Source organism: Simochromis diagramma, unplaced genomic scaffold, assembly GCF_900408965.1.
Source record: "Simochromis diagramma unplaced genomic scaffold, fSimDia1.1 OVJJ01000079.1, whole genome shotgun sequence".
Classification (NCBI taxonomy): domain Eukaryota; kingdom Metazoa; phylum Chordata; class Actinopteri; order Cichliformes; family Cichlidae; genus Simochromis; species Simochromis diagramma.
In genome coordinates this window covers 1,342,478-1,367,960 of record NW_024387075.1, presented here as the reverse complement: position 1 = coordinate 1,367,960, position 25,483 = coordinate 1,342,478, and the positions used below count along the sequence as shown (strand labels likewise).

General features: G+C 42.8%; 1 protein-coding gene across 3 annotated transcripts in view; it reads left to right on the top strand.

Moving 5' to 3' along the window:
* The first annotated feature begins 200 nt into the window (after positions 1-200).
* lrp4 (low density lipoprotein receptor-related protein 4) overlaps positions 201-25,483 on the top strand; it is a 111,774-nt gene continuing 86,491 nt past the window's right edge. Inside the window, exon 1 of one of the 3 annotated variants that reach the window (XM_040045572.1) lies at positions 201-564. In XM_040045572.1, the coding sequence (XP_039901506.1) occupies positions 504-564 (61 nt within the window). In that variant the 5' untranslated portion in view covers positions 201-503. The remainder of the gene's footprint in view (positions 565-25,483) is intronic. The other 2 variants (XM_040045574.1, XM_040045573.1) reach the window with 2 other exon arrangements.

The window sequence follows — 25,483 nt, the reverse complement described above, 5'->3', positions numbered from 1 at the left end:
TAACACTTAGAAAAGAAAGAACTTGAGGGAGACTATTGCTTTATTCTGTCATAAAACTTATTATACGATAATAATAAATCATTTTCAGCCAATTACCTTTACTTTAATTTAGCGGAACCGAATCATACATACGGAGCACCCCCTTAAACCTTCTCATGGTACAGTCCACAGCTCCTTTTCGTGTCCACAGAGTCGGGAACCACAGCACAACATGTTGGAGACCGTAGCCGAGCCGTTCAGCTCAGAGTTAACTTTTTAATCCCGGTTTTGTCGCGTTATCGCACACAAGAGGAGGAGGCGGAGGAGGTCGCCGAGAGAAAGGGGGATAAAAAGCCAGTCATGCTATGAGGTTAGGGTGAAAGCCGGAGCGTCTTTTTGTAAAAGAAGCCCGTTGATATTTAATTGTGCACAGGAGAAGAAGAAGAGGAGAAGAAGAAGAGGAGGAGGAGGAGGGAAGAAGGGGAAGGGAAGCCCAGAGAAGCGAGAAAAAAGCGGGGTCCACGATGCAGCTGGCCGCGGTGCTGTGGGGCGCCCTCCTAACTTTGCTTCTCAGCCGGAGTCCAGGTAAGAAAATGCACGGACAACAACGGCGCGAACCGGGCTTGAATCTGCATGTCAGTGGGTCCGAGCAAGAGGTGGACGGAGGTTGTTTTTTTTTTGCACCGCTGTTATTTGGCACTAGAATTTAGTTTTTGGTTGTTTTTTTTCTGCTTCTCATAAGCGCATTCAAACTACAGCCAAGTTTCCCTGTAACAGAGAAGGGGCCATGTAGGTGGTTAAAACAGTGGAAAATGTGCTCGAGTGTGTTTTCATTGTTTTCTTAAAGTCTTGTTTGACAAACATGCCTGTAGCTCACAGATCTGTAGCAGCAGTCCTTTAGATGGTAATACCTGAAACTTGTGAAAATGTGTATATATATTCATTTTTTTTAGCACTCATTTCGTTTCGTATATGTGAAGCTTATTATTTTTATTACTTATTTTAGTTTCTTTATTTTTGTTTACCTTCACGTACCCTGTTTATTTTGTGCGCGTGTGTGAAATGTTAGCGTGCCGCTTTGATTTAGGCTTAAATGTGGTTTCATCAGTCTTATTTATTTATTTACTGTTTGGTGTTTTATGGAGGTTGAGGACGTCGGCTGGTACAGTACGCGGTGGGTGAATGGTGGGGATGTTCTGTCAGATCTGACACATTTCTTGGCTGATGTTGGAATAAGCAACCAGATGTTGTTGCTTTTCTAATCTGTCTGTTGTCTTGGGTACCTAGAAGCTGAAAGTTGGTCATGTAACTCATGAAAGGGTTTTTATTTTTAAGAGAATATTTGCTTTTTGGCTGGCATATAAGCTGATGCACAGTGGCTTTAAAAAAATCTCCTTTTATTTTGTGCAAATATCCATTTGAGTAATTGCCACGTGACCTTCATGCTCTTATTTGTCTGATAACTTCTGAGAAAGAAGCAAATTTGGATCACACTCCTCTGCGCCCTGATTGCAGGTGAACCATGCTGTTTATATATGATATTTTAGATTCTGTCACACCCCCACTGACACACCATAACCAGCAGTATTTGCTATATTTCCACTACTCTCTTTCTATGTTTCTCTAACACCTTGTATTTACAACATGTTAGAACAGCCGCTGGAATGCAAGGACCCAGCAGAGGCAATGTCTGAACAGACACGTGCACAAGCACACACTGAGCTTAGTGTCATACACACATGGGTGCTGCACACTCTGACATGCTGTGTAAAGATTTACCTGACAGGAATAGCGAAAATGACATCTGTAATTGGCTGGTCGGACATCAAATGGAGGTTGGTGTAATTGTAACAAGTTCTAAATGTCACCAGAAGACTGTATCTAAAATGTCAACCTGATAAGAGTCAGTATCCAATTGAAAACAAAAGTCACCCTGGATGACATCCTATATATAGCGGGTCCTTTCATCCTTCCAGATATGGTTATCAATGCCCCCACCCTCCTTGCACCTCCCCACTTTATCTGGGGCGGAGGCCTGCGCTCCTTTGATTATAGTCTTGTTCTGTCATAAAGCAATTAAGCCTGCCGGGCCTGTATCATGTCTTAAACATTTCATTGTGCACTGGGTATGAATGGAAGCTGCTGCTGTTGGCATTTTCCAGTGTGGCGAGTAGCAAACACCACAGCTCCAGTGCTTTGTAATTCTTCTGCTTGATAGTGGTTTTGCATTCCAGTCTTTAATTGAAGATCCTTAAATCTGAGCACTTTCCTTTTGGGAATCCCAAAAATTTAGTATTTATTTCCTCTCTGGTTTATTTTTTTCATTTTTTTTGTCAGTGTGGAAAAGGCTCTGAAATAGCTTTCAAACTGTAATTTGACTCGGACAGCTAAGACTTGCACTTAATGAATGATTATTTTAAGACTAGTGGCTCTTTGAGGGCAGGATCTCATACCACAGCCATCCAGTGGTTGGGGAAACTCCAGGATGAATGAAAGCCTGACATCGATAAATGCATCTTTATATGGGGACAGTAAATTCAATTCCAGTGGGTCTAAACCATGAAATGTTCATCATCTTGGCCATAAATATTGTCCAAGTGATGCACCAGTCTATCATCGACATATGAGTTTCTCCCTTTTGACTGTTGTATTTTAAGATATACATTATGGGTTCATGTGGAGATGAATAAAATGGGAAAGGCTATAATTTCTACGCTGTGTACAGTAAATGACATTATGAAGGCCAGCTGCTGGTCCCATTTGACAGAAGATGCCCCAGGGCTATAATTTATCAAACTGAGAGTGTGGGTGTGTGGGTAACTGAGTCTCAACGTGTTTGAGGTCAAGATGCCTTCCCAGCTAAGTCTAGTGGCTTCGCAGTAATAGGCTGTGTTGGACTAATGGTCTGCTGGAGAGAGTGTTACACTCTTTAATTATGTGCTCTGGGACAGTAACCCCCCACACCCCCTCACAAACTCCCACGATCTCCACTGTGCTCTCTCCATTTACTGATCAACTATCAATCAGACTTGCAGTTTGAGTCAGAGGCTGTGGTGTCATTCCACTGAAGATCGCCAAACATTCGATCACTGTTGTGTGGGCAATAAAGCCTCATTAAAATGTAAAATCCATGACTCTTTGGGAATGGGATGAAATGCTCTTCTTACACGATGATCCGTACACTGCAGAAATGAACAGGACTAAAGTGAGACGGTGCTTCTGTATGAATCTGACAGCTGGGCAGCCATCCAAGAAAAAACCTCCTTCCTTGAGTGTTTTTTTTTTTTTTTTTTTTTTTTTTTTTTCTTATTTGCTGCAGCAGCCAAACAAAGAGGATAAAAAAGAAAGGCAACGATGACAGTAAAATACGAGAAAAAGATTTGGTCTGAAAAATTTGATTCCCCTCCCCCTTTTAAAGTCATAAAAATGTACTTTGCAATATCCAGTTAGTCAGGGATTCATCTTCACTTTGGTTTTGCTGAATGGCTAAAGTTGGTTGGCAGCAGGTTATTATGGCAGGCATGGCACACACAAATTTGGTAATAAAATATGTCGTACTGTTCTTTATTCGTGTTTCATAAAATAGCAGATGATTTTGGCACAGATTTTTGAAGTAGGTAGAAGTTTAGAGAAGAAAGTCAAACAATCCTAAGACCAGTGGATGGTGGCAGTTGGAGGAACAGCGGCCTGAAAGGGGAGGTGGGGAGTTTGGCCCCATGCTTGCTTTCGTCTGCCAGCCTCTGTGCCCTTCCCTGCCACCTGTATTGCCTTATCAGATTGATTAGTCCCTTGACATTGCCGCTCCTCATCCTGGACCAACAAACACACACACATATTTAAATGCAGTCTCACTAGTGGCCTTTTCACACAACCTGCAGGCATGGATTTGCAGCAAAAAATTTATGGCTTTGTCTTGCAAAATGCCTCCAACACCACATTTGATTAAATGTCCTCAGAGTAATTGTGTTGGTATTAATGGTGTTGCAACGTTGATATTTCCAAATAACTCAGCCTAGAGACAGATTGATGGCGTGCCATAAGTTGTTTTCGGTACGGATTCCACTCTGTAGACGACTTTTCTCTGACGGGGAATGGTTGATGTGGAGGATGTGGCCGTGGTTTGGGTCAGTAAATTCGACTGCTTTGTCTTTAGTCTTGGCAAGGTTTGATTGTTTTGGCAGAAGCTTTTTGGGGGGCTTTGGGGGAATTGAGAGTTTCATTAATGGATGCGAGACTAGAGCTGCTGTGTTAGATGAGTGCATCTGATTTTTGTGGCCTAAATGAGTGTGTTTGTGTGTGCCCTCCTCGGGTCTAGCTCATTAGGTTGGTGTAGGCCAGCCTTTTGCTTTCACCGGGGAAGGTAAAGTGGGCCACCTGATACCCCCACTGTGCTTTGTCTGTCGCTGCTGAGGGGATGGAATTGCACCTCCAAGGTAGCAGTGGAGGTAACCTGTGATTACTTGATTCCCAGCCCCCCTTCCAACATTCTCGTAAGGATAAATGTCAGACTTCTAACCCCTCTCCTTTTTCTCCTCGTGTCCCTCTACTTTCCTATAAATCACCGGCTTCTCTCCCTGCAAGACCTGACTCCATTCAGAGAGACCCCTGAGGGTGGCTTTCGTCTTCAGGGCCGTTTCAGATTTCAGAACATGATGCTACTGCCTCTGGGCCCATTTCACTTATGCTCAGCGCACTAATATTCAGTGTTACACATGTCAGGTCTTACAGCACACAAGCAAGAAAACAAACAAAGTCAACTGCTGGCAGCACTCTGGAGATTGGTTCCCAGTCTAACAGCAGAAATGATCCACTGGTGGAACTCTGTGCCAAAGTTGTGACTTGTTCTGCTTTTACTGCTTCTTTAGCGTGCTAAAAAGATCTGTGTGTCTTTGTTTGTGATATTTGTAATGACATTTGGTGGAATTTAAAGTGCAGACTTTGATCTGTCAAAATATATTTTAAGATCTGTCCAGGTTGGACAGATCTTAAAATGTATTTTATTAGCATTTCATTTGTATCCATGGTGTAATGGTTAACATGTATGCTTAACATGCAAAAGATCCCCAGTTCATCATTGGGAGGAGACACAAATCCCTGGAAGGACTGCATCAGCTGATATAAAAAGCTGTGTCAGATCAAAATATTCAGCTCCATCCACTGTAGCAAATATGAGCTCAGCAGAATTAGGGTTTCTGTGATTTGCATTACATTTCATATAGTTGATTGTCAGCCCTGTGACAGACTGGCACCTGTCCAGGTTGTACCACGCCTCTTGCCCTATGGAATAGGTGTCAATCCTGAACTGGATAAATGGATGGATGGATGATTGACAGCTGTGGGTTGTGCTTTACCCAGTGATTTTAAAGCAGAAAACTCCTTGAATGTTGGTTTGTTGGTTTTCAGTTTTGACATTCAGGCGTTGTCAAAGCCAAGTGAATTTCACCAGTTTTGCTATGGAATTAGAATTTTTAACATGTTTTGCTAGCTGTGATTCCACGAGTCTTGAAACACAATGGCTAACCCACTGAGTTTTTTGTTTGTTTGTTTGTTTTCTGGTGCTAGGGAACTCTCAGTATAGTTAGTAGATATCTGAGGCACGATTTTCATGTCCTTTCCATTGGAAATGGAAAGATTTCCATTCACTAGCTTATGTTACCCAGCACATTTAGGCAAATATCAGCCCTCCTTTGCTCTCCACCTTCTGTCTGCATCCATGTAACCAAAGCTTGCTCAAACATGATGGCCAGTAGCACTTGGACTACCAGTGAAGTACAAATGGAAACCATAAAGGTTTTAGTACCAAAAGTCTTGCCTCTATCTACATATTAATTTTAGCTATGTGTTTGTATAGATTAGGGATTCACTAAATCAACCATAATACACTTTTTTTTTTCTGCTTTTCATAAATGAGAATGCATAGCTTTCTGACTGATAAGGTAACACATATGTGAACAGATCAGGCTTACTGTCTGTCCAACAGTCAAGCACATCACAATCTGTGCTTGACTGTTGAATCCTTGGACCCCAAAACCAAACCCCAAGTGACTCATTTGAGAAATTGGTCATCCGTGTGATATAATCGATACATTGACAGCAAAAAAGTTTTAATACAAATGTTAGTTTCATGTTTAAGTGCTAGGAACAAAAAAAGTTCCCATCATTGTTTCACAGTGATTCTTTGAATCTGAAAGTAGTGCAAAACTCGTAGCATCTGCTGTCTTTTATAATTCTTCTGACATAAAATTCATGCCCTGTCACCACACAGGTCTGAAAATGAAAAAATACATTTTTTAGGCCATGTAGTATGAATCTGAGTTCCTTGGGGGTTGCAGATTATTGGGGACTGTAATAAACTCTACTTCTCTGTCTCAGCGGGGGTCTGCTGTAGAGGACAGAAAGATAAGCAGGGCTGGAGACTCACTGTCTGAGCACAACCAGGGGAGGGGGGCAGGGACACAAAGACATTCTGAAGGTCACTCACACGTTCGGATCCATAGTAACTTAATTCTCCATCCTTTCTTGCTGTGACATAGGGAAATGTCTACAGGGACATTAATGACATTCTGTCAAATTTGGTGGAAGACATTAGTGTGAAATGATTGTGGCATCAATGGATTGTTGTCATGAAAGGCCTCTTGCCATCCCTAAATCTGGTTTTAGCCACGAATTTGAAATAAGCCACTCATTCTTATGCATTATCTGGGTAACCAAGACATCATGGGACACTCTTTCCAGACAAAAAGAGGACGTTTGTCTGTGGCCAGTGTCTGCATGGTTTCAGTCTTTAGCGGGGGCACGAAGGGAAATTTGTGCAGGCGTATACTCACCGTGTCTAATGGGTTAACTGCAGAGTGCAGGGCCCACACAAACATATGGTTTTGAAATGGCTTTTGGGTTGAGAAACGTCTGACAAAGTTTTGAGGACTGGACAATGTCTTTGTTGTCTTGTGTATGTGTGTGTGTTTGTTTTTTTTTTTGTTTTTTTTTTAAGATTTACTAGGAATGTACTGTACCTTTTTGCAGTTTCCGTATGATACAGAGACCGCTGCTTGATGTGGCTGCTGATGCCAAGTAAAGATCTGATGATCGATCAATGAGCTGCATTCCACTTTCAGGGAAATGTGTAAGGCAGCGTTGCTTTCCTAACAGATAAATAGACCCACAAATGTATTAGTGCAATAATAACTGTCAACGGGACTGAAGCTAATAATAATAAGAGGTCAACACAGCAGGCTGCCCTGCATATTTTGATGTGGCCAATTTTATGTTGGATGCGTTTCTTGATGCAACCCCCAAGGGACGTTGTTTCTGGTCTAGAATGGGGGATTTAGGTGGTTTATTACTCATTGCTATAGGACATCTTTTACTTAAAAAAATACATCAGTGAACCACACTGGGGGACATGTTCAGTCAATACTCAGTATGCAGCCACTGTAGTTTATCTTGACTCAATTTCACATACATCGTTATCAATAAATACTATAGTATAGCACTGAATGGATCTGGCCTGGAATATGGTCTCCAACAGGAGCTCAGTGTTTCTCTGTTTGATTAATGTTTGCCAACACTATAGAAGAACCACTTTGTCTTTGTCCTCCTCACACCATTTAGACAGTAGACAGAAAGCAGACTGGGTGAGAGTTGAAGATATAAATAACTATAAACAGTGAAAGACATGCTTCTTTATTAACTGAATATGACCTCATTCACTACGCTGAGGTCATGGACTAAGTTTGTTTGCGTGTGTGCACGTGCACATGTTTTGTTCTAGACTGCTTGGCAGCTCACAAACAGCCCGGCATCAATGCGGTTTATGGATTGAGGGAGATTTTTCTCTTAATTGATGTCAAAGCCGTGACTCTGGTTTTTGTTGTACTCCACAAGATTCATCTTCAGCCCACCAAGTTTGTTTGAACACACACCCCCTTAGCTTCCTTTCCATTCGTCTTTGTCATGTCTTCTCCCCTTTTGCAGAGAAGATCTGGATTTGAACATCTCTCTTTGTACACAGACTCCAAAATACCTTTTTTCTTCTGCTAGAATTTACTTTTAAATGGCTACTACAGCATATCAAGTAACTGTCCTTTTTTAATCCGTAAACTGAAAATTACTGAGGACAGTGTACTGTAAAATTTCCATTGTGCTTTTCTGTTAATACCTATCATATTTTGGACTATTTTATGCTTTGGGTAAGCTGTAAACCTGGTTTGTATTAGACTCTAAAAAGATAGCGTTTTGGCTGAAAAAGCAGCTCAGAGCGTCTTTTGATGTTTTTCAGATCATATCTTCTGTTCCTCTTCTGCTGAGCACCTTATACTCTGATATTACTCAGTCACCCTTCCTGTTTGCCAGTGGGGGTCCTGCAGATGGGAGACAGCAGCTGTCTCTTAGATTACCTCTAAAAAGGTGCTTTAATGAAGGCTCTTCACCTCACTCAACATGCCTGCATGCACAAATGACCTGTTCAGACATTGCTTTTAGGAACACACACACTCGCAGCTTCCATCTCTAGCTTTAGATAAGATTAGGGTTAGATATGAGTTTACTTAGACCCCACGCACATTCAGTCAGTTCTTTAAACATTAAGTCCTACGTTTAAAGCACACGAAAAAAAATAAATGACAACAAAAGGCAAATTAAATAAAAGTCACCCAAATTCACTCTATAATTACTTTACAACCATAAGAATAAAGTGAGCTCTATTGATTAGGGATACATGGGAGAGTTTTGAAAGTGAACGCCTTTCCTGTTCTTGTCACCAGGCCAAAAATGGATTTAAAAGACTTCCTGCAAAGATGTACCTGTGGGTGACTCCTTGGTAGTCTTAATTTTGTCACTAGCACAATCCTTGTTACCTCTGTCCTTTGTTTTTACATTTTACCATAACTGAGCAACTGTTATTAATGGCTTATGACTGTAATTACGCTCAGCCATGCCCAGCAGTTTAACCCAAATCAACCAGGAGCAGGCATATGCTGTACCACCTATGGAATTAAATCTACGCACACACATTCCTTTTCATATCTTAGTGAGGACATCTCATTGACTTAAATATGTTTTCCCTAGATGCTTACTCTAACCTTAACCCTAAGCGTCAAAAATGAATGCCTAATCTAACCCTCAGCCTAAACCTAACCATAACCTAACTGTAACACTAAAACCACATTTTGGTTTGAAACCTACATTAAAGGTCTGGAGTTTTCCATAGTTGTTCATGGAAACTGTAAATGTGGGGTCTTGTTTTTTTCTATCAGTGATAGCAGTGTGGATGTAATTGAAGGAGGCTATTAACAGGGTAGAAGACCTATCAGAAAGAGAGCAGAGGCTTTAGGAATGCCCATATCAACTATTTTTTAAATCCTCAAAACAAAGAATGGATTTGAGAGCAAAGCAACACCAACAAGCCTCAAAGGAAATGGCAGGCTACTAAATTGGATGATTGCAGAGTGATCTTTGTGGACTTGGCAAGATGCTGTAAAAAGGAATCCTTTAGAACATCTAGTGAGGTCAAGAACTGTCGAGGAAGTAGACATTTCATTGTCGGAGTCTGCACTCAACGCATGCCTTTTGAGAGTGTAAATACAGAGGGTCTACACCTAGATTTAAATCAGGAATAAACAGCAAAAAACATCTAAAAATGCCTGCATTGTTCTGGAAGAAAATTCTTTAGACAGATGAATGCAAGGTTGACTGAAAGAAAGGGGGGAAGAAAAGAGTGTGGAGTAGAAAAGCAAAGCGTACAGTATCATCTGTCAAACATGGCAGAGTCAGTGTTATGGTATGGACATGTAGAGCTCCCAGTGGACCTGGGTCTGTTACGTTTATTGCTGATGGTACTTCTGATAGAAGCAGGAGAGTGAACTCTGAGGTTTCTGGAGTGATGGTATTTCACTGTGCAGACATAATTAAATGGTGCAAAGCTGACGGGGCTGTCCCCCATTGTATACATGAATAATAACCAAAAACATAATGCAAAATAACCCCAATACCTCCTCAAGATAAAGAAATGTACCGTAACATTTTTAAATGTCTGAATCAGTCAACTCAACAGATCCTGTTTTACATTTACTAAAGATAAAACTAAAAGTTTCAGATAGTTTGGAGGTTTTAAAATCATCAAAAAAATTGTATAGTTATGTCAGTTTGTTACTTTTGAGCCACTTAATCTAAATGTTTAAGGAACTATTTTTAGTAAACTCTTTGAATTAAAGCAAAAAGTTTTGTCAAATCACGATTGCTGTATTTCTCATTAATTTGCTGATGTACATAAGAACAATTGTTTAAGATGTGTGACTGTGCAAACACTGTCTGTCTGTAATAGCTCAGGTATATAGTCACTCCATTTTTACTTCTCCCACAGCAATTATCTCCATGTACACACAGACACACACTCACAGAGAGAAGCTTCCTTGGGGCTCATATGATCTCAGAGTGCTTTTGCCCTTCTAGAGTGACATCTCACACTTTTGTCCCATCGATACTGACGCACAGTGATGTCACCCGAAAGTGCGAGAGCTGAAATCTAATTCTAGACACACACATGCGCACACACACGCACACACACAAACACACATAACCTGCAAGAGAGTGGTTGCTTTGCCGCTGTGATGAAGGTGAAGCTCGGTATGGGTTCAGGGGAAAAGTGTTTCTCCCTCATTTCCCACCATTGCTATATGTCTTTGCGCTTGTTCTTCACGTCCTATCCAACGCTCTTTGTTCTTCGCTATTTTCTGTCAGTGGACCCCTACCCTGCAGGCACCAACTCAGCTAAGCTTGTGATGAGGGAAATGGAGGAGGTAGCTGTGGAGGTGGTAAGGGTCTTTATTAAACAAACAGTGAAGGGCTGTGGAGGCTCCATTGAAACCTGGAGCCGGAATGGGGACGCGACTGAAAGAGCAGCACTTCCTAATGAACTCGAGTGGCCCATAGAAGCAACGGCCTTTTCACAGAAGCCAAGAAGGACAAAGTGTCAAAACAAGCCCGGCCCCTTTTCGTTCAGAGGGGCTAAACGCCGCCTTTTGACTCTGTGGAGTGTGGGCATCTGAAGCGGAGGCCATGAGGAGAAAGGAGGAGGAGGCAGAATGTACTTGTTAAAACAATGGGCCCTTAAATCAAGCACCTCTCCTTGCCTCTCTTCTTTTCCTCAGCTCCCCTTCTAATATCGCCTCAGCTTCCAATTAGACCTGCTCTTGCACAAGCAATTGAAAGCCCCCATATATCGCAGGGGCCTCAGAGGAGAGGCTTTGCATCTCTGTAGCAGTGTTGCCTCTATGAAAAGTCTTAGTATTCAGAGGAGAGCTCTGTTTGGGCTCCTCAAAGCACTCAATCTGCCACTAGGGACTTGTGTACCATCATGTCCTCTCCGTTCACCGCCTCTACTCTGCTGTCTTCCTTCTTTTCTGTACCTCTCCACCCCCTCTATTCCTCTTCTCTCCCTCTTCTTTCCACTCTCAGCCAAAACTCTTTTCTTCTTCTTGTGACCCCTCCATTCCTCCTCCATGCTTGGCTGCTTGCGGGGCTGGGACAGGAGCCGCGCACTGCCGGGCCCCGAGTTGTTTAGCCATGGATGAAAAGCGGAGACAAATATGTCTGTGGTTCAAAGTCCATCCCGGCAATTACAGTGACTGATTAAAGAGTTGGCCTACACACAGGCAGCTATGTATAATACTACAACTCCCACTCTGTTTCATAACAACGCCATCAGAATAGAGCTGAGCTTAGCAGGGCCTGATAACGGGCCTTGTTTACTGTGCACTGATTGAGAGTCAGTGCCATAAAAGTCTGCTATTGTTTTATGGACAGAGTTTATAATAAGTAGCAGACAGTGTTGTATTCATGTTTATTACATTTACAGACTGGTAAAAAAAATAAACAGGGCTAAAGGACTGTTGAGGCAACGGTGGCTTAACCGTTGCTGAAGCAAACAGTCAAATCACAGCTCAAATGTAAACTCATGCCTGCTTTTTGTGGAAACTGTGAGACATTCGTTGGAATTATATGTGGCACTTGCTATGCTTAAAGTAGCAATACATTATTCAGTAGCAGAGTAATCCTCATTTGACCCACTGTCTGTCGGTAGGCATGCATGATTGTGTTTGCTGCACAAAGTGTCAGATGAACATGTTTCTTCTCTGGCCAAACACTGAAAGCTTTCTCACAAATAAAGGCTGTCTATCTCGGTGTTGTCTGCTTGCAAGGTTGTACTTGGATTTCTGATTTAACTTGCACCTCCCTGTCTTAATCACATGCATTGAATGTCTCGAATGAAGCAGTGTGATTACAACAGGGGTCAACAAGAGCTAAAGGAATGTTTGAAAAGTCGAGTCTGTCAAGGCTTTTGAAGCTCAGATCTCTTTATCGAAGTGATATGATACTGATGTATTAAAGTGATTTGGCTCATACTTGTTGGGAAGGTTGAATTTCATGTGAATGTCTATCTTGGAGTTCTGGCTTTTTATTTTTATATGTCTTGACTATAATGTTGCTTTCAAAACGAAGGAAAATGTACAGAGATTTTTGTGTCGGCTGCCAAACAGTATTGTACTGATGGGCCACATTATTGGAAAATCCTGGAAAAAAAATCATAAGTAAACAATGGAGTTTTGAAAAACAGAGAATTGCAAATCTTTTTGGTGCCTTGTACTTTTAAATGTATTTTGAAAAGTTCAATAGATGGATCACAGCCCATATATTTTGTCATTTAAAAAAAAAAAAAAGAAAAGGCATAGCCATACAGGAAGAATAAAAGAGAGCTGAGAGCTACGGTAGCACTCCCAGGGGCCAAAGTTATCCTTTAGGCCATGAGCCAAAATTAATGGAAGAGTATAACAAGAAAAGCAACAACAACAAAACTCCCATCCAGAACCAGGGGAGCCATCTGCCTGAATGGTAGTGAACTGAAGCGGGCCATAACAATATTCTGCTGAGAGTCGACACTAATTGGGTCAGCATGATTTTCCACTTTTGTTGCTAGGTGGTTGATCTATGGGGTTTCTATTCTGAGAATCGCCTACTAAAGTTATTGCGTTGGCCATCAAGAGACAAATCAGTCTATGTTGGGCAAAGTCCATCGTCTCACATTGTCCTCATTTTAACTTAGCTCACATTTATTTTAGAGATCTTGTTCCATATCAGTCGTGGCCCAAAAGGGTTCTCTAAAAGACTTGCTTGACTTTGTCTTTCGTAATTTTTGTGTATATATGGCCTTCAACCCGGGAGGCCTTGGGCTTGTGTGCCTGTGTTCTTTCGACAGAAATGGCAATGACGCTACAAGCCCATATGGGCATAATTGTTGTTTTATATGAGAACTAAGGATTTGATTGCTGGTCCAACTTGATTGTTGCTGGTAACAGTGATGGGTTATGTGGTTTTCTTAAAGCCAATCCTTATAGTATATCTGCATTCAAGACAATGTTTACCAGTAAAGGTTTTGTCATGCCATTTCCTGCATGGACAAAGGAAGACATTATGAGTATCGCTTTGGTGCCAGATTACTAGAGTGTCCATTGTTACTAAGCTATGAAGTCATTGGGAATAGAGCAGATACAATTTTGGGGTCCACATCACAGACTGTTGGTAAAATATGTAGTCATTGTGGCAGCCTTGATTGTTCTGGCCTCCATGTTTTGAAGGCTCGATATTAGCATTTGACTGCCACTATTTTGCTCATTTGGAGCCAGAAGTGACCACATATGGACTAGGAGGTGGAGAGCTAAGTTGTCAGCTAAGGCTAGAATATTGCACCTATAAACTCTGCAACACACAGAAACGCGTATCTGCGAATCAGTTCTAAGAAAAAGACTGTCCCTGGGCCTCTTTTGTTCTGTTGTTGCTCCGCCAGCCGAAGAGCCGAAGTGAAACTGAGTGTTAAACAACTGAAAACACTGCAGCCACTGTCTGTACTCTTGATATTGTATTTTTTCTTTTTATCTTTGATGGGTTTTTTTTTTTTTTTTTTTTTGTTGTTTTGTTCCGTTGTTGTGCCCTTCTGTGTTCCGGCCCACTTGTCAGCAAATCAGCATTCAACCGACGCACATCATCCATGCTGAGCAATGTGAAGTTAGGATTTTGGAGTTTGCGGTGATTGCAAACACCTCTCTGTGGGCAAATGCATCACAAATGGTCACAATTGCAGTAACTTCAATTAAGCATAAAGCATAGCCAGGACTGGACTCAGTCCTATTGAATGGAGCAGCATGCAAGACTGTTTTAAGACGATGGTTAGTGTCCAGAGTTGCACATTGATTTTTCAGTCTTTATCCAACTTTGTTAGTTGGATGGCTTCAATCTCACCAAGAGGCACAACTGTTACCATACAGACCAAACTGAAATGAATTGCTCACTCATCAAATTTCATTTCAAAGGTTGATTTTTGTTGGATTTTGTCGAGTTTGTTGTGCATGCAATATTAAGGTATTTAAATACTGGTTATACATATGACCCAGATCAGCTAAAAGCACACGCTATACACACACATGTCCATGCCTTGCTATTAATCTCATCTCTCTTACTTGCTTCTATACTACAATTGGTAACAAGACTGGAATTGTAGCCCGGGGTCTTTAGCCTTCAACCTAAGGACTGTATACAGTGGCTTGTGGAACTTAAATTTCCTGCAGAGTGTGTTCACTTGATATAAACAGCATTTGGAGAAAACTTCTAAAGAGCTCCTGACAATATCAGTCAGCGGCCCTTGTGACTGCGTGTCCTCCCGCTGACGACTTTAGATGCTCGACTGATTGCTGTAACCTTGGCAGCTAAACGAAGACAAAAGCACGTTTTAGAGCGGTGTTTAAAAAAAACACACTTGCTTCTGAAAATGCTCATATAATAGGGTTGCTGTTTGGTCCTTTTTCAGTTAGAGCAGTGGAAAAGGCTCAAGGCTTTTTACTCTTTGCAGTACTCATAATAACTTTTCATTAACTTTACGCTCAGCTTTAGGTGCATGGGTGGACTCTGAGATGAGCTTAATCCTGTAGCAGGGAGAGAAAGGTCACGACATGTGGCTTTAGGAAATCAGAGGTGTCTCCTTCCTGTACATTTGCATTCATTCATAGCAAATCCTCGACAGGTGCTGCATCTCAAATGTGAGTCTCTCTCATGCCGCTTGCATTTCCCTCTGTTGTGTTCGTTTTTATGTTATGGGTGTGTGCGTGTATGTGAGACAGGTGCCAGGGTGCAGTCTTATTGCCCAGCAGTTGCGGGAATAAAAAGGTTCAGCTGGTGCCTGGTGATCGTCGTCCAGCCCTTAGATATGTGCCTCTGGCAGAGTGCCACAAAAACATACTCACACCAGCTAGGAACCACTCAACTCAGCCTGTTGATTGTAATAAATGCGCATATGTACCCCCAACATCTCCCCCCCTGTTGTTTGCCTTCGTCTCTGGTGCCACAGCTGAAGCTGGCACCCCTCATACGGCCGTTCTCGGGCGTTAAGGTGGATACTGTCATCAAGCTGAGTGGTGCCAGTTCCTTTTATAATTGGATTTAGTGTTGGCTCTCTTCTGCCACCCCAGCCGGATAGAATTGATTTATGAGTGAGGCCTGCAAGTTTGTATGTGACGGAGCCATACAAGCAGTGCACTGCTCTGACGGCTTTGTTCTCTGCTAGCTTCCCCTCTGACACCAAGCTGTGTGGCGCTGTGACTTCTACTAATTTAGATTAGCAAACGTGATATAATTTTATTACTCACTCTTATCTGATAAGCTGATTAGAAGTCAGTTTTAGTTGTTCTGCTGGCCCTGTTTTTTCAAACTAGCCAAGGAGCAGATGTTTAGATTTTGGGATGAGACTGTTTTTATTTTATTTTTTGAAACAAATGAATCAGAATGTCAAATCCAATTTCAAACCTATTCGAGATTTTCTTTTTAACCACATTTAAAATGAACTAGCTATTGGAATGAAACCCTTGTGACCATTTCGGTGTCTACTTGAAGGCTTGATGCTACACAGTCTCTCAAATGCCACTTGCATACTGCCCCCACTACCCACTCGGGCTCAGGTGTAGGGTGTCAGCACCCTGCCTCCTCCTCTTCCTGCCTCTGGGATTTTGGGTGAAGGCTATTCTTGACGGAGGAGTGTGCTTGATCATTTGCCCCCCCCCCGCCCCCCTTGTGCACAAATGCTCCCTTCCCCCGCATCGAGTGACCTGTCCCCCTTCCGAGGAGGACGCAGAGGTTATGTGCCTCCAGGATGCACAAACACCTGTCTGACCACTTAGGCAGCACAGAAACGGCCCAGGAATGCAAACAAATCCTCCCCCTACCCTTGAACTGCTTCTAACCTCTGCTCGTGTTCAGGAAGGGAGCGGCAGTCAGGATGATGTGTGGATGCTGTACCTGTCATCTACCTTCTGGTGCCTTCTCAGTAGGAGCAACTGGAGTGTGAAATGTCCTTCATGTGGCCCAGTGTAGGTTGGAGTCAATTCTTCCGTATCATTTTGCTTCACAGCTGTTACTCCAGCACAAAAATACACAGTGGTGTGGTCGGCACCAGCAAGAATTAGGAATGGTGTTTGCAGCATGAAGAGATGAGCCATGGCTTTTGTAGAACTCTCATTTGATATGCGAATAATATCCTGGATGGGCCTCTGCTATTTTGGCCCAGCTACACTTCATCTGATACTCCTTGATCTTTGATCACTAATAAATGGAAAGTTGACCTAAATAACTTCACAGAGAACAAAGGCAGCGAGAACCTGAAATAACCTGTTTTTAATTCAAATAATTAGTTTTTGTGTCTCTTCTCAGCAAAGTTGTCGGTCAGGTCATATGGTATGAGACACAAAAATGGTAGTTTTTCCATTTCCTTAATTCCTTTTTTTTACCCGAACGGACTACTGACAGAGCACTGAGATAAAAAGTAAGACAATGTCCAGGGGACATCAAGTGCTGACCTCGTGCTCTTTATCAGCCAGACGGCTCAGGGCTCGCTGCTCTGCAACAGAGCCACCATTCAGTGCAGCGTCAGACTGGCTAACGCCGATGCAACACATGATGCACCACTAATTTGTTCAGATCCACTTGAAACGTGCAACATTGTACAGAGAGTATGAAGGAAGTGCTTCAGACCAAATTAGGACCTAATCCTTTTGTCATTCCATGTTTTCAGCTAGCGGTGATTATTTGTTTTGAAACAAAACTGGTGTATTTATTTAGCAAATGGTAATGTTCAGCAATTGATTTTATGTTCTTTATACCGTTTAGGCTTACAGTTGTCTTAGTTTTCCTCTTGAAGAGAAGGAGCCCAGACATGTTGAATTCAGCAGTGCTCTGTTGTGTTCTTCCTGAGAACAATGCTTGCACTAATTGTGATGAATAGCAGGAGAGAAGTGCTGATGCTTTCTTGTCAAACTACTCTTGATCCAAACACTTTTAGTTAAAATACAACTCGTCCTGTTCTGCTGCTGCCCGGTCTATTAAAATGTTCGACAAGTCTATTAAATAGTATTTAAAGTCAAAAAGTAAAAAAGAAAAAAATCATTCACAACACACATCAGCATCTCTTTACTCGTCTCATTGTTTTAGTGCTTTGAAAGGCTGCTGACCTATCAAGCGGTTTAGTTTTTCTAAAGATCAGCTTAACTTGGATCACTTTGCAGAAAGGCATTATGGGTCAACGAGACCAAAGAATAGTGACATGAAAGCAGCTACATCAAATATGCTTCCCATTCTGCACTGAAATTGCTTCATCTTTCCTAAAGACAAGTGTGCCGCTGCTGCCGCTCCTGTTAAAAGCAGCAGCAGCTCAGGATGTCTGTGCCAGCGCTGAGTCACGGACAACTTAATGGTGTTGTGCCCTGTTTACTGTGTTTACAATGTCCTTGCAGATATTTCCATTCCTCTGGGAGAGAAGAAGCGCTTCTTATCTGCAGAGCAATGGCACTAGAAAGGGAGAGAGAGTGCGAAAGCGAGATGCAGGCTGGGGGAGGAGAAGGGGTGAACATCAAAAGGAAGAGATGCTAAATATACTCATCCCTTTTTTTGGCTCTACATGTGCATCTATATCTCAGTGTGTGGGCTTCACGAGAGGAAGCTGAACCATCAACGTGTAACTGATTCACTCCGCTGAGAGGTTCTCGACATAGAAGCGTTTCCGCCGTAAGGTGCCTTTTTGAGTAGGAATTGATTTCTAATTCAGTGTTGGATTCAACCTGCACATAACACAGCTGCGATACTAGCTTCTTACCAGGCTGTGTTGTGCTTTAGTTTACGGTCTTCCATTTACTTTGAAATATAAATAGGTTTATTATTCTTGATAGTTTTTTATAACCACTTCAGATGTGGCTCTGTCAGACAGCACCGGACGAACTATCAAGTATTGAAGTGATGATATATAGTAAACCCCAAAAGAAATCAGAAAAATTGAAGGTGAACGAAGGGTAAGAGTAAGTGCCTCACCTGTGATTCTTAGCTGTTATTTATTGAGTTTCTTTCTCTTCCCTGTCTCCTATCCAGCCACACACACACACACACCTCTTTTAACACACAGTTGACTTTGCCAAAGGCTAATCTGAGCTATTTCCAACCACGTCTTATATTTGGTAACCCTTGCAGGAACATTGGGACAGCACCACGGGGTGACTTGGGGATGAGGGACAGCAACACTGATAGAGTACCATGAATGTTATCGGCCATACTGGACTTGGGCTTGAACGTAGCTTAGATTTAAGCAGTAGTTGGCACTGAAAAGAAGATTGGAGCTTTGCCAGAGTTTCTCAGTTGAGTCTGACTGTCTGGTCCTTGATGTAACCTTGACTGCTCTGGAGCTTGCTTTACCGGCAGACCTCAAGTTCTAGATCTGTTCCAAGCCAGGAACAACCGCGCCAGACTGTCGTGCCCAGACAAGAGTTTCTGACTCCAGCATGGCCTTACCTCATGGCCCCTGGGGCTGGATGCTGATGCTATGGGACCAAGAAGGCTGATAGCTGAAGTGCAAGAATGAGGAAATGTTCCAATGACGGTAGCTGAGGTTGGAGATCTTCTGTTTTTTTTTTTTTTTGTCTGATACACCAGAATTATCATGCATGATTCTCAAAGCAGCAACTCATTCAGTTTGGCTCAGTTTTTAACTCATTGGAAGCAAGCGGGTGCCTCTGGCAGTTTTTTCCTTTGTTGTCTGTGAGCAGCCAGCTGTTTATAGACTTTCTTCGCCTCTGTCTGTAGTCTTGTCAGAGGGCTGTTTTCCCCTTAGTGAAGGCTCAGTGTTGCTTGTGGGACTGTCAGATCTTTAGAGGTTGACCTCTCCAAAACACTGGGTTGGACTCGGACACAGCTACGGTCATTGTGCTGGCAGTTAATGGTTTTGCCCCTCCATTTTCACCCCCGGTCTCCTTCAGTTCCGCTTTCTCCTTTATAGACCCAGGAAATGGCTGCCCCAAATGAACGTAACTTCCAGGTCAGTGGACGTGGGGTGAGTGGGTCACGTTTGGGTTGTGGCAGTCATAAAACGAACGACTTGGCAACTTTTTTTGTGTTGCTTGAATTTGGGAACCCTTTGTGGTGAGCGCACACACACACGCAACCACATGGGCAGATGTGCGTTGCACGTGCATAAAAATATAGGAACGTGGGTTTCTTAGGATTCAGAGCTGAGAGAACACGTGCGCCCGGCTCTCGACTTATGTTGACCTTTTTTGAGGTTTTCTTTCCACTCAGTCTACTTTTCTGCCCTCTTCTCTTCCTCCTGTTAGTTTTTTGCCCCCGCATACTTCTTTTCTGGATCTATCTCCTTGTCTTCGTCTCATTGCTAAGCAACAATGGCAGCCATGACAGATCTCTGCTTTGGCTCACACAGTGTCACATCTGACTTTAGCCAACCCCCCCCTTCTTTCCCTCATAAACACACATATACACCCACATGCTATACAACCTAGTGCCATGCTGGTTTATGATTCTGAAACCCACCCCCACCCACAAAACAGCTCCCTAGTCAGCACCCCCCACACTAAGGTGACAGGAGTGAAGCGTCCAGCTGGATGGAGCTGTTGTGGTGCTCTCCTCAGGGCTTTGATCTTTTGCCCTTCATCCCCCAAAGCATTGCCTGCCCTGCCAGCCTGGAGAGGGGCTGGGTCATTTCTTGATATAGCACTGCACAGGGGACAGAGGCCTGAGGAGGCAAAAGTGTTGGAGAGATGTGACGCATACTTGTGCCGGGTTTTGCGACAGCTGGGACAAGGTGGAGGCCCTTTTTCTAGATCATCCATCCCCTGTGCCCCACCAGCCAAGGCAGCCTTCCCTGCCTTTACGTCCCCCTAGCCAGCACTCACTCTTGGCTCCTCTTAGCTCGACAGCACAGACTCATTGTTTTTAAGCCCCCCTCCGGTCTCTGGGGAGAAGAGGGAGAAGGCTGAGGCTCCCTCTCTCTCCCTTTCCTCGGTACCCCTTGATCCCGGCCCCATTTTTTAAAGCTTTAAGACTGACCTGTCAGCCACTCTCTCTTCCCCAGAGTCAATGTAGGCCGGCCCCCTTAAAGAGCCATCCGCATCGGCCTTCTGTTTGAACAGGCCCCACCAAAAGACCCCTTGTGCTGCCCTTTGTGTGCACATAAATAAGATCAGAGTTAAAGTCCCTGTGCTCTTGTGTGCAGAAACGGATCCTGTGGGCTAGGAGGACTAATGCCGCTTGGCAGGCCCATTGATCCCAAAGCTCCTCCCAGGACGTTGACCAGCTTTGCAAATGCCCTGATGGCTGATATGCTACTTGGAGCTTATGGATGCATACACTTTTAGCTGGTAGCTCCGGTGTTAATCTTGGGTGGTTGGACAATGTGTATAATGTAACATAAGTGTGTCTTTTTCTCCATTATTTATGTCAGACTGGCTCTGGACAGCGTCAGTGCGAAATGACATTAGTTTTCTAGGATTTCATTGCCTTACAGTTTTTTATAAATAAAATAATGTAAAAAAACCCTGAATAATACATATAGCCAGGTAGAAGATTTATTTTTTTTTACCCTGTATTCCACCTAGACACACAAACCGTAACTATATGTGCTTCAACATTGATGCAGTATTTGTGTTATTAATGTTATGACTGAAATCCTTACACTAGCTTAAGCTAAATCCCCTGGCAGACCATCAAGCACATCAAATCTCAGTGTATGCCCAAAGCCATGGCCTTCTCCGGGAAGCTGCTGCAGTCTAAATCAGCCCAGATTTATAGCAGGTCTTGGCTGGAACACAGCTCTGCTTAAACAATCGTCTCTCTTGTAACTGAAGAGGCAAATAAAAAAGAGATGGGCTACTCTGCTGGCGTCAGGATGAGATGTCCTAAAGCTGGAGGCTACCGCATGTCTGTTCGATGAGGGGAAAAAAACATAGCCAGTGCTATAAAACTGCGGTCTTTACTCTTTGAAGACGCACTAAGGAACAAGTAAGGAATAATTGAGCCAGGGTCAGAGAGGAGGAACTTGAACACTGAAGAGAATAACAAATAGAGCAAGGTTAAAGGTCCAGTTGCTGCAGAAGGCAGAGAAAAACCAACTGAAAGAGAGGAATAGAATAGCCATTTATTGTCATTGTACATGTACGATGAAATTATGGAAAGGCCAAAGGGCCTGCGAAGAGACGAAGGGAAAAGGTTATCAAGGCAAACCGTTACGAGGGGATTAGTTGAGGGGAAGTTGAGCTTATACACTATCAGTGGCAGCTTAGTTAACTAAGTTCAAAGATGCTGAGCCCTGAGCTGGTATTTGTAGAGAAGTCTACAGTATGCACATTGAAGAACAAAAAGAGGCCAAATTATGAAATCCTGGAAGAAGTTGTGTTCCTGTCCAAAGTCGTTTTCTCTGTTTTTCGCCCAGTGCTCCTCATTGTAGTGTCTCTACGCTTCCTAGAAAGCACTCAGGGCAGGACTGTGATAGTTTCCTCTGTTGGTGTTGGTGAAGTTTGTATACTGTAGGTAACTGCCAGGCTGTAGGAGTGAAAATGTGACCAAGGAGTTCTTGCAGCATTATTTTTATACTTTCACTTAACAATCACAGGAAATAACGCCAAATATTTTTCATGCATAACACTTCAGAATACTGTGTATTGTGAAAATGTGATATAGTCAGAGGTTAAAAAATAAAAACAAACTATTAAAAAACCCTATGTATTTGCAATGCGTGCCCAAACACAGAAAAACGTGTCATTGTGGAACAAACAATCGTCCAGCATGATGTCAGGGGATATCATGTTTCCTCTGGCGGTCTGCTCCGGGTCCAAATCCCCCTGTCATGATGATTACTTGCGTGTCAATGCGTCTGGAGCCACTGGGCCACCTGTTCTCATTCCTTCATCATCAAAATCGTGGTGGGAGCCTGGCATGGGGACAGGAGGTTGCCACTGTTTGGTGTTTTTTACAGTTTTGAAATTGTTTGAGCTGAAAACAGTAGTAGATTTGGGGTTCACCAAGTGCTCTTGACAAAGACAATGTTGTGTCAGATGTGTCAAATTAGTGTCAGATGTATTAAAAGAGCAGCAATAATAAATGTACTTACAGAAAAAGAGAGATTTATTGCTAAAGTTAGTTTAAATGTGTTTTCATGGTAAGCTCAAAAAGGCAGTGACCAATCATTTGATGTCTAAGTGGTCGTTTAGCAGTACGCCTTTTATTTTTTTCTAGGTGATAAACTTGGTATCAAAGTTAAGCTGAGTGATTGTATATAAGAAGAAAGTCTGCCAGATTGAGATTTTGTTTTTTGGTGAGGTGCGGCAAGATGTTTGGAGTCTTTCCAGGACCCCCCCCCCCCCCCCCCCCCAAAAAAAAAGCAACTTTCATGCTGACAGAGTGCCTTTAAGAGAAGAAACAATTGTTTTCCATATATCTGTGTGGGAAGGAGGTCTTTGAAAGGTGCTCTTTAATGAGTGTGAATAGAGTCATCTCTGGCTGCTTCTGTGTTTCGTGTGCAACTCAACCATTTCTCCTCTCTGCCTCTAATCAATCTTCGAGCCTACCCCCCACCCTCTGTTTTTCTTTCTCCTCTCTCCTCTGTACCTCCTCGTGTGAGAGGAGGTTGGTGGTAGTGATGGTGGGGTGAAGAAAAGAAAGGGGGAGAGTGAGTGAAATACACAGAAATGAGTGCACAAAGAAGAAAAAGAGTTGCTCCACTGTTTCTTTAACATGGTTAACTGTGGTCGAGGCTGCCCGGGGTCTTTTTGTTTGGAACCCCACCAGGCATTGTGGGAACAGCACAGCACTGCAGAGGGAAATTTATATAATCTTTTACGGGCAACATGTATCTGATTGATGTCAGTTTTGGAGATAAAGCAGAATTGTTTTTGTCTGTGGGACACAAAATTTGGTACCACTAGTTGAACGAATTAGCCATAGTTTGTTTTTGTAAAATCTCAGCTAGCTGTTGGGTCTGAGATGTTATCTAGACACAGACAGATGACAGCATCCTTCTCTGTCTGTGTCTCAATGATGGACAGTTGTAAACAAATACACACGACAGTGGTGCAAACAGCACAGTTCAGCAGTACTTTGATCCAAAGAAGGAACAGTTGCATTTAAGCTGCGTCACAGTAGACTGACCACGAGACCAGAGCAAGCTGAGCAGTTCAGATATCAGTCTGCAAGGAAAGAATGCTGCAGGTGCTACCACTGCTAACTTAGGAGATGATAGCTGAAATTACCTGACACCTGCCTCTTAAAAACACAGTTTTCTGACTATTTTTGTCACTTTCAGGCAGGTCTGTTTGTCTGTGGTGCCATAGTATAGTGGTTAGACAGATTCATCTAACATGAGAAAGATCCCTGGTGACATGAATCCAGGAAGAGCCTCTGATTTACAAATCTGCCAAAGCAAATACTTGGATCCATACACTGTGGCGACCCTTTGTGTGGGAGGAGCTGAAATAAGCTTTAGGCTAGTTAATTAGACGATTGTGATGCTGGTTAGGTTGGTGCTCTTTTTAAATCAGTCACCATCTGTGAAGCACAAATATAACCCAACACAGTCCTGCTTCTACAAAATTAACCTATTGTAGAAAGATGATGTCTGAGTTTTCAGATTTTTTTCTTTTGTTATTGTTTATTTATTATTTGCATTCCAGTTTCTGACATATTTTTAAAGATGTGTGATTTATTTAAATTGTGGTTTTTTTTTTTTTTTTTTGTTCCTTTTGGGATTTACTTACCATTGTGAAAGAAATGTTCTTTACTTACTATAGTACTGCATCAGCGTTTCTCCCATTAAATTTAAGTTATGAAAGAGGAAGAGGATAACTGTTTTGTTTTCCTGGGGGTTAGCCCAGTTAGCTGCATAGTGGATGGTGGAACAACCACAATAACTGCAGGAACTCTCCATAGAAAAATTTCCTATGGAGATATAAAAAAAATGCAACGAGGGAGAGTTACAGAAACTGAAAGCAAAGTGAAAGTGAGCAGTTCTAAAGTCTACCACATCAGCAGGTTATAAATATTAATATTTATAATAATATTGTAAACATTCCTTGTTATTAGCCCTTTAGGAGGTATTCTTGCTGGTTGTTTGGCTGGCACGGATCAATTATGAGGGATTCTGCGCTGAGGAAAAAGTTTAAGCAGCTGCATCTTCCAACCTTTCCAAAACTAAAACTCTCATTAATATGTGAATAAAGAAGTGTCTTTTTGAGACTGTCTTCTTGTTGCTCTTTACACAGGCGTATGAACTGTACAGGTAAAGTAGTGGTGTTGGTGTGATGAGCTGGATGATGTTGGTTTAGTCGAAGCTCACTGCTCTGTGCTGGCCTCTGCCAAGCTGGAATGCTTTGAGGAGGAAAGAAGTATTATGGGAGGTGGGAGTTTTGCTGGTGATCTTTCTTACTCCTTTTCTGTCCATATCTCTCTCTCACTCTCTCTCTCACACACACACACACACACACACACACACACACACACACACACACACACACACACACACACACACACACACACACACACACACACACACCTCGAGAGTGGCTGTGCAGTTAACTGTAGCTCAAGTTCATTGTGGCTGAGTTCCGGGAGGCTGTGGTGTTGGGGAGGGATGGGGGGGTGGTGGCAAGGAGGAGCAGTAATTAAAGAGCTTTGGTCGAGGGGGCCCCTGCGCTCTGTTAGATGCATTTCACCCCCTCTACCCTCCCTCCCCGTAATCCCCACAGGAATAAACAAATTGGGCTTTTCAGCCTGCAAGCTGGGCCTGGGGGCTCATGTAATGGGATAGACCTGAGGTGTATGTGTGCATCGGACAGGGACAGATCGTGAATACAAGATACGGGAGAAAGAACATGTGTTTCTCAGTCAGTCCTGAGTGAGTGTGTGTGTGTGTGTGTGTGTGTGTGTGTGTGTGTGTGTGTGTGTTTCACCACAATTGCCGTAAGTGGCTAATTGCTCCCAGCTCAGTGTTGAAGTGTGAAGACGGACAAAGAGGCCTCAGCTTCATTTCCTTAATCTGCGGGTTTGGTTTCTGAACCACATCATTCTGGGACGCCTCTTAAACACCTGAGCATCCTGCTCACATGTAATAATGAACCGAGTGTGCTGCATGTTAGACCTA